Consider the following 13,133-nt stretch of genomic DNA (forward strand, 5'->3'; position numbering starts at 1 on the left):
CTAGATCGGAGAGCTAGTATACTATAAAGTACCTACCCATTAGTAAAAGTCATTAATGATATTAACTACCCATGAATAATATTTTTAAATTACAACAATATAATTAAAATTGTTATTCAATCCAAGTCTTTCTTTGTTACTTTTTAACAATATCATCATACTCCCCTCGAATGAAGTTAAATACCTTGGTCTTGCATTCGACAGGCGCTTAACCTGGTCTTGTTATCTTTAAGATAAGCATAAGAAACTAAATTCCAGACTCCATCTGTTAAAGTCACTACTTCGTTTTAACCTAACCATACCCATAAAAATCATTTTGTAAGAAACTCTATTTCAACCAATATAATATGGACATAATATGGGGTTTTGCTAAGACCACAAATAAAAGGGCCATACAGGTATTCCAAAAATATGTCAGCGGTAGGTACACCCGGATTCGTCTCAAACAAGACCTTAAATTCCGACCTCAAACTACCTTCAATTAATGAAACTGAAGGTTAGGTTTTCATTAATGAAAAAGATGCTTTCAGAAACTATTAGGAATTTTCAATTTTGCCCTCATAAAAGTACCGCTAGTTTCACTTTCCTACTAGAAAATATGTTGATACCTACCAAAAATTTTAGATTTTTACTATTAGAAATGTCGAAGACAGACAGGAAAAAAACATATTATTTATATACAACATATTCATTAGCTATACACAGGGTTTAAATTTTTTTTTAAATATATATTTTTAAGTAACAAGTAAATCAATGTAGACATCAAAAAAAGTAAAAAGGAAAATTATAAATGCTCACTATAATATTATGTAGACATAGTTAAAATAAAGAAAAATTATTAATATGATAATTAGATTTTATCGTACAATATTATATAAAATAAATATGAGATTCTAGTATAGTTAACACTAATTTTTTTGTTATATAAATAAATTACAAATTCCGTACAGTATTAATAGTAATGACACCGCTAAAACGGATAATAATGTGTAGTATGCAATATATAATCTGAAAATAAAATAACAATAATAAAATCTTTGTCAATAAGTAATTTATGTTAAATATTGGTTACTGACTTTAGATTCCTTTTTTTTCCTTCTGATAACGTTTCCATTGGATCCTTTAAAATATACGTTCGAATACCTATTACGTGTTTTTTGAAGTATTCATTCCAGCTCATTTTGGTAAGATCGAATCTGAAAAGTGCTTGATCTAATTTGGATAACTTTTGTATCAAAGACCTCGTATTATTATCTTTGAATGTCCACGATTTTAAACTGAAGTAGGATATGACTTCGGAGAACTTGTGCAGTTTTCTATATCCTTCCATTAATCTAAAAATCAAAAAATATTCATTATAATATTATATTATAATAAGAAGGTATACACATATTTATCAATAGGTAATTATTATAGATAAAAAAATAATTATTATTTTTCAAGTGTCACTTACAGAGGCTTCTTTCCGACGATTTTGGCTAAAGAATCAAGTATAAATGCAGGTATGATGTGGAGAATTAAACATAAAATTTGGTATTCGTATTTGTTTTTGGATAATCTCAATAGAATTGGTGAGATCTAAAATTAAAAATTTTTTTTCATCCAGTTAAATGCAACAATTTTTAATCTATATAACTGTTATTAAGTTAAATAAACCGCGTACCGCTTTTACAGAAGGCACTTCAAATCCATATTTTTTGTTCAACGTCGAAAATTCTCCCCATGTCACTGGATTGACACTTGATGATACGAAATTGTAAATAGGTGGTTCAGTTAATGGTTCTTTTTCTAAATCATCAGCTTTCATGTCATTGCAGGTATTGTGTTCTTTCCTAAAATAATTCAAACGTTTTAATTTATTTTTTAGAGTTGGTACTTTTCAATACTGTTTTAACAAAATACAAATGATATTAAATTTAGTAGGTTAATAAATTTAATAGACCTGCGACGCCCAATTCATACTTTAACGTTAATTCATGAATCACATGATCTACCTACATATATAGGTACTAGCAATGGTAAAAATTTATTAATAGTGATTATAATCAATGGTAGGTGTTATAAGTAAGCTTCGGATAAAAATGTATCTACACTGCTAGAATATATGTTCAAAAAGCGGCAAGTACGTAACCACTTTATTGTAGAGTACTAGAGTAACTTCCGAGTGTATCTTGTCATTAAGTAGGAAGCTAAGTCGTTGTTATAGTGTAATGGATGTGTTAAATTTAAATTCAATGACAATACATTGCATACAAAAAACAATTTTGAGTCGAGATAATTTATCAACCAATATTATACCAACTAAGTATATTTTATTAATATTACGCGTAATAAAATAGTTAAATATGCATTGTATTTTATATTATTTTAATATTCTAAAATATTCAATAAATATATAATAAAATATACAATGAATTTATCAGTTATGTAAAAAACCTATCATTACTTTAGTGGCTAAAGTCTACTCGAATTGCCTCCCATAGTATACTTAGATTATCGATAGTTTTTACTATCGATTTCCATAATGTTCAAAAATATTATTTTAAGACATACAGTATTTCCCAGGCAGATTAATTTGCCAAATGCAAAAATCTTTTCGATCACTGATTATCAGTTAAAGAATATAGCCCGTTATCACCGTCAGTTTCGTAAATAACAATTACACAGTGTTATAAAAATGAACGTTATTAGTGTTATTAGTGAAAAAGGCAAAACAATTTAAATTTGTGATGGTTTTAAGTTTGGATTCCAAAAAGATTTAGCCAATGACGTTAAGCGATGGACATGTACAAAACAAAAAATATATTCTGCTTAATTAAAAACTAATAAGTGTAATGAAATCCAGTTCAAAAATAGTAAACTTATTCATATATACGTATTATTATTTATTATTATTACACCTGACATTCTTCTAAAATATTTGTTTTATGTATTATTTTCTCAGTTTATTTAATATGTGAGGTTATACCTTTTTTTTTTTTTTTTTTTTTTCCGTTTTAACCGACGACGCCGCGGGATCTGCTTTCGCATTGCTTCCGCGGCGCCGCCATCGTTTATTGACATTATCAAATATTAATTACATTATGTAAGGTTATACCTAAATCGATTAATTATAACTATCGTAGGCGATTCTAGTACAAGAGGGTCACTACTTTTTCGACAACTTTTTTTTCGGGAGGCAATTCGTGTAACCTTTTTTAAAAAAAAAATCACGGGAGGCAATTCGTGAGCGCCCAATACTATAAACTAATATTTATGGTCATTGTTTTTTTTTTTTTTCATAAAAATAAAATTTTTGTAATACTTTAAATAGAAATTTAATAATATTTTTTTATTGTTGATTTATTTTATCATAACAATTAAAATTTGTATGTTTTTAAATACTGTAAATTTGTGATTTATTTATTCATGGGATGTGCAATTAGTTATTTTTAATTTTTAGGGTCAAACAGTTTGGGAATCGCTAATCTAATCCTTAACATAACATAAGTGAATACATTTACTGACATTTTAAGTTTTTTTTTATCATGTAGGAACTTACATATGAGCCTTTTTCTATTGTGTTCGCGTAGGAACTAAAATAATACGAAAGTATTTTTTTTTTACCTGCTAGGTCTCGTGTAAGAATTACACCACATACACATAGTGCAGTGGAATCGGTAAATTGCGTCTGTATTTTACCAATTACCACTATTGCGATCTGCTATAGACGACCCAGTGTGAAACATAAATATACTTTTTAACTATAATTGAATTCAAATTTTATACATCCATTACAGTGGCCTATACTATAATCAATGGTAGGTACAGTATACAACAGAGCAAGTTATCCGTGTTTTTTCTATATACATATTTGTCATATTCTATGATTTTTGATGATTATTGAATATTTAGATAATTGTTGTCACTGTGAAACTAGTCACTCATGCAACATAACAGTTTATAGAGTTGTATGGATTATTATAATTACCATTGGTTGTGAATATCCCAAGCACAAGCCAACACGGCATTGCTGACGTAATCTCCAGGCACGATATCCGCTGTTTTAGATGAATCTGCATGCATGCATCTCATGAGACCAAGGCCAGTGGCTGCCACAACTCCAGTTGGTCCATAGAAATTGTTAATCCATCCAGTAACAGGTTCGTTAGCGGTGGCGATAACTAAGATTTTAAATACGAAATTTACATTGATAATTATTGGTTAGGTTATTACTGTTATTATAGTTATTACTTATTAGAACATGCAGATAAAAATATACCTAAAATAAAATTTAAAATCCAATAACATTGTATGCACATTTCAAAATTTTACTTACTCATTGACGGTCTAATAATTCCGATTGGTAATCCTTTGCCATAAGTCAATATTTCGCCCTCGGCAATTGCTTTAGTCATTGCGTATGTATTTGGCCATTTTCCTAGTAACCTGTATGGATAAAAGATTCATAGGCTCTATTATCACTGTTTTAATTACTAAAAAGTATTTTATAGGTATACCTAAATTAGATAACCTAAAATATAGTAGTATACTAATATGTGAACATTAGAAAATCTATTCAATTACGTGTTATATGTATAACATAAATACATAATATAGGTACAACACAAATAGTAATTCGTAATATAGTGTTCACGAAGTATCATTTTAAACAAATTAACCATTTTTTGCATATTTATTAGAAAAAAAGTCAACTCTTTTAAATGTTTATTTTTTAAGTTATCATCATCACAATATAATGATATTATATTATCCCAAACGCGTCTTGAAAAGACCAAACGGACCTATATATAATATATGTACATAATGTTCGTATTATGTATTCTATTATTACAATTTATAATTAGGTATATGTTACATAATATTCATATACAAGTGTTTATTATTTCCTAGTTCTAATATATTCTTCTTTATGAAAATATCGTAATATAGAACACATTGTATTATTTCTATAAATTATTGTTCTCAATGTAAACTACTTACGAAGGTGTAATTTTAGTGATGTAATCATCGTCTAGACCGTTAACAACTTGTAATAACTTGTCTCCAGTTATAGGTGTTTTGTAAAAAATCTCTTCCACAACTTCCCTTCCAGCACAATTAGAATAAGCAGTTGAAATGTGAACAAAAGCCTAAATCAAAAAACCATGATAATAATACGAGCACATAAAATTTAAATTAATAGATGTTCCTTTTACTTTCAAGTTTTTAATTTTTTGGCTAATTTTCAATAAATCTTGTAAGGCAATTATATTTATATTGACAGCTATTCTCAAATGTTCGTCAAATCGTACAGTAGCAGCAGAGTGTATTACTATGTTTACCTAAGTTAAAATATAATTTTATAAAATCCAATTATTAACAATAATACATACATAATATTAATGTAACAAATTACTTCGTCTTTAATAATGTTGATGTATTTTTCTTCGATTCCCATGTTTGGCAAAGCGCAATCGCCGATAACTGCAGTGATCTTTTCTAAAAAGTTCGGTTTTTCTTTTTTCATTAAATCAAATACCTGAAATGATTCCTCATATTTTACAAAACTAAAATTAAAACACATAATCAGTGTTATATATTAAATTAATAACATTATAAAATAATTTATTCACAAAACGTAATAATAATTTTGAATTCATAGTTTATTTTTTATTTTTTAACTGTTTAATCGAAAAACATTAAGGTTCTTACAGGGTTATCGAAAAGTTCTTTGAATCTTTCTTCTGTAGTTTTTCCTTTTTTCTCTCTGATTAAAATATAGATTCTTTTTATTCCCGAACAAGTCCTAAAAAATTAAAATATTTAAAATAAATAATTTTTGAATTTAAATCAACTGCAAACATTTTTTATGTTTGTTTAACAATTCATTTTAGATTCTGAGCGGAGCGATGAATGTATTGATTTTTATAATGGTGTGTGTGTGTCTGTGTGTCTGTGTACATACGATAAGTTGTCGAAATAATGATTCGATTTTCAACTTCAGTAGCTTTTCCGGTTGGAAAGTGAATCTAGTTGGTGCATTGGGCAGGTCTAATTTTAAATTTCCCAGTAGTTTTCAAAAGCATAATGAATTAAGGAAAAACAGGAATTTTCACACAAAATCGAATTTTTATATAAGCATAACTCTAAAACAAATTACCGTAGACACATACAATTTTCACTGAATGTTTATACTGGTATTTTTTATACTTGATACAATTTTCAAAATATTTAAGTAATTTATAGACATTTGAAATTTCCAATAGTTTTCAAAAGCACCGGGAAAAACAAATAAAAAAATAAATAAAATAAGAAAAAACGGTAATTTTTACGCAAAATCAATTTTTGAGAAAATCGATTTTAGATAATGATGTAACTCTAAAAAAAATTACCCTAGACACATAAAATTTTCACTGAATATTTATATTAGAATTTCCAATGCTTGGCATTTAAATTTCTATAGTTTACTTTATATTCTAATATTAATAGTTAATATCGTTAATGCCTTATATATTAACACTTTATAATAAATTGTGTATATACCTTCTATGAATGACCGAGTGAGTCCGGGTACATAATTAATCTGATTTATTTTATAGATACCTACACTTTTTTTTTTGAAATAATAACAATATAATTAATATAGTATAGCATATCCTAGACTGACAAACCGTCTGCACTCAGAATCGTTTTAAGTATACAATATCATATCATATCATTGGATTCATTTGTAAAGTTGTAAACTACTGAACAGCAGAACGATATTCACTCATCCACTTTTTTTAACTTATTATTACAACACTACAAGCATTATTTAGTCTTAAATGTTATAAATCATATTGCGTCTGCTATTTTTTAACATAAAACATCAGAATAATTAATATAAATATATGTATTGTTTCGTATATGTATTTAATTTTATATTAATAAATACATTAACTTCACATATATTCTTTCAGTTGCATGAAAACATTTTTGAATTTGTAGAAACATTTTTTATTTAATTTACATAATGTTATAAAATATGGTTATTCGATAAAATGGTTTATAAATAATTAAGAACACAAACTAATATATGCCAATGCTTCATATATATAATAAATACTGGTTATATGTAAATATTATATTTAATGAGTGCTGTTATTTGTTAAAAATAAAGGCATACAATTCTTACCTTATTAATTTATCCAGTATTAAAATTCCCATGAATCCAGTACCACCAGTTAAAAATATTGTTTGATCATTATAAAATGATTGAATTTCTGATAATTGAGATGTATTTTCGTCAACTAAGTTACAGCTATCCATGGTTGAAATATCAGTGCGAAAAACCTGAATGAAACATGAAATAGGTAAAACTATTGATAACTATTGATAATAATAGCTTACAAGGTGTTTACAACCATTTTATATCTTTAATTGAAATATTGAATAATGTATATTTTTGTATTGATCGTACAGTTTTTATACAAAAAACATATGTTTTATAATCAAATCAATGAAAAATATAATTATTTTAATTTCAAAAGAATATAGTTTCTACTAATATATTATTATTTAACTAAAAATATACCTACGAGTAAAGATCATGGTTTTATTTGACCGAAATCTTTAAATTAAAGTAATCTACTATCGAAAGCATAATCATAATATAATCAGAATTAAATATAAACTCGAACATTAATCTAAAAATGCTTTTGGAGAACTTAAACAACTAATAACTATATAATAATTAATAATTAGTTGAATAAACAAATACAGTTTTAGAATATTAATAGAAATATAATAATTAAAATAATGAATACATTTTAGAAATGAATGTATCAAAGGGCAATAATAAAATTAAATACAAAAATTGAACGAATCAGAAATGATTACAATGAATACAATTTATTTTTAACTATACATATTTTATTATGCATTAAGAGAACAATTTACATGTTTTAAATTCATCATTTCTAATTGTATTTTATATCTTTTTGACTACATATTTTTTTATAAATAAAGTTAAAAAAAAACCAAATAAAATGTTAATTAAAATTTTTAAAAATAAAATAAAGAGTTATTGTAATTAAATCGGAATTAAAATTTAAAACTATTTCGTGTTTAATTTGAAAAATGCTGTTACCTGTTATGCGTAAATTTTTTTCACTTTTTTAATCTTAACGATTTAGTGGAAACTTCACTATTCGAACTTTTTTAATTAACGGGACAAAATATCGTGTTTATTCAAGATAAAAACATATAGTATTGTAATTAAAATAGAAACTGATACAATATTCCCAATAATTAAGATCGAAAAATTACTATAATCCGTTTAGCAAATTAGGCTAATTCGTTTGCACTGTAGTTTTACGTGGACTGCGGCGGTTTTCCATTACACATGGATATTTATAGTATTGTTGGTAAAGAATAGGGAAAATTCATTAGATTGCAGCATACAAACGTACCTATACTATACGCGTTTGGCCCTGAGATTTACCTAACCTAACCAGTTTTTTTGTTTTTATTTTATATAAAAGTTACAATATGCTTACTATATAGTATAATAACTATATAGGGTGTTCCGCAAGGATTTACTATATCACTATATGACATATCTCCCAAAATAATGGATATATCAAAATCCTGGTTTTGTAATAAGACTCACACGGATAAAAACTACAATTATTTCATATTTTAATGTTGAAATAAAAAAGTCAAAAAAATTTTTTTTACTTAATTATTTCCAAATAAATCGATTATGGCCATTTTGTAGAGTTTATTCCTGAAAATATTGACATTTCATAATTTTATTTTTATTAATTTCCTGATTTTTAATTTTTTTTTAGTTTCGAGAAAAGTTGCAAATTATTTAACACCTATATAGTGTTATCAAACATGTCACTCGCCGTGTCGCGCCCGTGCTCGCCCGGCTGACCGGACGTTTTCTGTGTGTCTAGTTAGTTATAATCATATTTTATTTCTGCAAAACTAGACAAAATATTTAAAATCAGGATATTAATGAAAGTACAATTTTGAAAAGTCAATAGTTTCAAAAAAATAAACTCTACAAAATGGCTATCTTTAATTTTTTTTGAAATAAATAAATAAAAAAATATATTTTTTAAAAATTCTTACCAAAATATTACTATAAATTAAAAAATGAAATAACTGTAATTTTTATCCCTGTGAGTCTTATTACAAAACCAGAATCTTGATATATCCATTACTTCGTGAGATATCGCAATGGCCCATGGGTTAATCCTCGCGAGACACCCTGTATAGCAGTGGCACGTAGTCAACAATGGCGAATTCAGGGTTAAAGGCATTGTGATTCAATCGATTTCGAGAGGTAGTTTGAAATTTTAAGACGGGTTTGGTATAGGCACTACTCTAATAGGTGTCATTCAGATCGATGGAGACTCGTTTGGGCACATATTAATATGTTTTTAGATTCTAAGTGGAGCGTATAGTTGAATGTATTGATTTTACAATAATGGTGTGTGTTTTTTATTTATTTATTTAGTTTTTTCGTGTGTGTGTACACCATAAGTTATCGACATAATGCTTCAAGTGTTCACTTCAAAAGTTTTTTTGGTTGGAAAATGAATCTAGATGGTGCATTGGAGATGTCAAAATTTAAAATTCCAAGTAATTTTTAAAAGCGTTGGAGGAAAAAAATTAAGGACATTTTTATACAAAATTGGTTTTTGAGAATATCGTTTTTGATATTTGTGTAACTCCAAAACAAATCATCGTAGATACATGCAATTTTCACTGAATGTTTATACTGGTCTTTATTATACTTGATAATATTTTCAAAATATTTCGAATATTTTCAATTTTTTTCGTTTATTTTTCTCGAAATGTCAATAATATAATGTTTTCGTTGGGTAAAAAGCTTCAAAATGTAATAACAGACTACTAATATGTTATGACAATGGTAGTTAAAAACATAAAAAATACAGTCAAAATTTTTTTTTAATAAGCATTTAAAGTTCGAATTTTGACAAAATACATAAAAATCACGAAAATATTGTACAAATTATTTTGAGTTAGAATTTCATAATAATTTATCTTTGTATATCTAAAGTTTGAAAATTAAATACAAAATTAATAATATGTTTGTTTATTGTTTATCAAATAAAAAATGACTATTGAAAGGCGAAAAGTCAAATTTAATTTTTATTAGGGTTTGAATTTTAAATTTTTACAACATTGGATATTCACTCAATTTCTCTTGAAACCGATATTCTTATCTTGTTGTTATTTAAAAATGAATGTAGAAACTTGTAGAAACTTGAAATTTACATCATATAATATGTTTATTATATAAATTCATATACTTGATAAAATCTTCAAAATATTTCAACTTTTTTTAAGTAATTTATAAACATTGATTGATGTTTTTTGTTTTTTAGTTTTTTATTCTATAAATGTCAATAAAATTGTATTCGTTGGGTTAAAAACATGAAAATTTAATCCAAGGTTCCCCATACACTTTATTTCAAATGCCATTGTAACAATATAATAATATATATTATAGAAGTCTTGTATTAAATTTTCAAGTTTTTTACCCAACGAATTACATTTTATTGACATTTATAGAAAATAAAACTAAAATATTTGGAAACCGAAATGTCCTTTATAAACAGCTGAAAACATCATATCAAAATATTTTGAAAGTTTTATGCTGTATAGAAAATTCTAATACAAACATTCAACGAAAATTTTGAGTTTCACCTAAAACCAAAATTGAAAACAAGTTTTTCGTGCAAATTCCTCTTAATTTTTTGTCTGTTTTTCATGCCGCTTTTGAAAACTATTGGGAATATTTTACTTTTGACCAAACCCTACACTCCAGCCTCCCCCTTTTTTATCTGTTCAAAAACCAGAGACGGGTGGGAACTGGTCATCAAATATTGCCACCAGTTCCTGCATTGTCCACCCCCCCCAAATCGCCGCGACTAGATTCACTGTTCTACTAGAAAAGACGCTATTTAAGAAAATCGAAGCACTTAGTTTTTAGTTAATTATCTAATCAATTTTATAAACTTATCTATACTCCGTACCAAAAACCGGTTTTGTCTGTGGTCGCCCGGTGCACTCTTATTTGGTACGGAGTATAGTTTGATGGACAGTTGAAATACATTAGCTTTTTTCAGTTGATTTAAAAATTGGTATCCATCAAGTTAAAAAAATGTTATCATTTTTCGTTTATATGGTTTTATGCTCGTATATATGTAACCAGAAGCCAGAACCTCGATTAACCGTGTCTTGATTAACCCCCATAATTTAAAAGCAATAACGATAAAATAAATATGTAATGTGTGCATTGTAAATATTAATATTTATAAATAGTTTTAATTAGAGAAATATAGGAACAATGCATTCTATATTACTTAATATAATACGTATTGATGTATGCGATCTGCCAGCAATCTAGATGTTAGGCTATTAAATAATGGTTAATAAACAATTTTCAACAGTTGACAAATGATAGTTTATTTCTATTAATTTAAGCAAAATATTATGAAGTTTAAAATTCCTATTGATATGAGTGGCGTGAAGATCTTCTGCAGGTTAATGACTATGGTACACTTATTCCTTTGTTGTCCCTTGAGCTTTCTTATAAATTATGTTGAATTTTTTAATTTAGATGGGTCGCGTATGTGCTGCGAACGTCATTATGAATACTCAGAGGTTAAAGTAGTGGGGAATAATTCCAGAGGGGACTAATGTCTCCATAAAGTTTTAAGCGTTCCATATATAATTTTAGGTACCTATAATGTCTAATGTATAAAATCCTAATTTGTTAAAGGGGACGCTCTTTAACCGCCGTCAGAGGTAAGGGGACTGAGTCCTCCTGCGTTCCCCCACTTTAACCCCTGTGAATGCTATTTTATAATTGATATTAAGCTTATTCGTGATCTGGTCAACAGTTCCTTGTATACAATTATGTATGATTATAATTTATGAATTGTGTGAGGTTAAGGCTGTTATTCATATGTAAATATGTAATGTAATATATTCTGTTCATTACGATCGTTTGAATGAATTCTTACGAGTTAATTTCTTGCGAAGTTGCGACATTATTGACAAACGTATTTATGACGTTTTTTTAAATACAATTTACTATATAATGCACTTGTAAGACGCGCGGAGACAACACATGCGGATTGCGGGTATCACGTCCTCTTAAGATAGCGCTGCAGTATACAAGTTTCACATCATGTGTTGTTTTTATATTTAATTACTGTATAACAAAGCAAAATTTTACGTTCAGAATATTTTATTTGTTTCTGTTTTTAATATTATAGTAATATTTGATCATGTATTAGAATTAAAGGTAAGAATATTATATAAAGCCCCACATGGCTTCTTTATTATTTTTATTTTTAAAACAAGTTTGATGAAAATGTATTTTTTTATCCCTGTCATCACCTTTTTGGCAGATGAAATATTTCGATTTTCTTCAACAACATATTTTCTGATAAGAAAATGAATCTAGTTGGTATTTTGGTAAAGGGAGAGGAGTAGTTTCAAATTTTCAATGTAAAACTTTCAATCGTTTCAAAAGCGTCAAGAAAAGTAAACTAAAATCGAGGAAAACTGCAAATTTACGCAAAACCAGTTTTCGAATAAACAATTCTTAATTTTTAGTGTAACTTACCAAATTTTTCTTATTTACATATGAATTAAGTACAGTGGCGTAACGTCACGTTACTAACGTGGAATCAATCCTGGGTTGGGGCCTTTGGGGGGAAAGCAGTAGTAAAACTAAAAAAGCGGGTAAGTCGCGCGTATAGATGTCACTATGCTGTACAGTAGGTTACAAGTGGGTTACTGAATGGATGGAATTAAATTTGATTATTTCCAATGCTATTATATCACTGTACCTATACGAAAAACGATTCTGAGAGGAAACGGTTTATCTGTCTAGGATATATTATAGATTATAAAAATTTTAAAATTTTAGATTTAAAAAGAAAATTTTTTTATGAATTTCTATAGCTTAAAGTAATTTGCGAATTTTCGTGATTTTTATGTATTTTGTCAAAATTTAAACTTTGAATGCTTATAAAAAAAATTGTAACTATGAATTTTTTTTATTTTCAAACTGCTATAGTAACAATATGTTTAAAACCTTGTATTAAATTTTCAAGATC

General features: G+C 26.9%; 1 protein-coding gene across 1 annotated transcript; it reads right to left on the bottom strand.

Moving 5' to 3' along the window:
• Positions 1-707: 707 nt before the first annotated feature.
• LOC107164384 (fatty acyl-CoA reductase wat-like) lies at positions 708-8,357 on the bottom strand. The gene is made up of 12 exons (XM_089220783.1): positions 8,111-8,357; positions 7,157-7,314; positions 5,695-5,788; positions 5,399-5,521; positions 5,199-5,324; positions 4,984-5,132; positions 4,319-4,428; positions 3,971-4,163; positions 1,664-1,832; positions 1,454-1,578; positions 1,077-1,334; positions 708-1,008 (listed from the first exon to the last, which is right to left on the bottom strand). Exons 2-12 carry the CDS (start codon positions 7,288-7,290, stop codon positions 921-923), a joined length of 1,569 nt encoding a protein of 522 aa, XP_089076909.1. The 5' UTR covers positions 7,291-7,314; positions 8,111-8,357; the 3' UTR covers positions 708-920.
• Positions 8,358-13,133: the final 4,776 nt, after the last annotated feature.

Source organism: Diuraphis noxia, unplaced genomic scaffold (genome assembly GCF_037042655.1).
Source record: "Diuraphis noxia isolate RWA-SAM2 unplaced genomic scaffold, SU_Dnox_SAM2 contig0002, whole genome shotgun sequence".
Taxonomy (NCBI): Eukaryota; Metazoa; Arthropoda; class Insecta; order Hemiptera; family Aphididae; genus Diuraphis; species Diuraphis noxia.

Bases quoted from the DNA above. Each gene is read 5' to 3' on its own strand.
- LOC107164384 (XM_089220783.1), bottom strand. From the start codon at position 7,290: ATGGATAGCTGTAACTTAGTTGACGAAAATACATCTCAATTATCAGAA. The intron at 5,325-5,398 runs GTAATTTGTTAC...ATTTTAACTTAG, and splicing joins TCAACATTATTAAAGACGAA to GTAAACATAGTAATACACTC. The intron at 4,429-4,983 runs GTAAGTAGTTTA...TTATCCATACAG, and splicing joins ATCACTAAAATTACACCTTC to GTTACTAGGAAAATGGCCAA.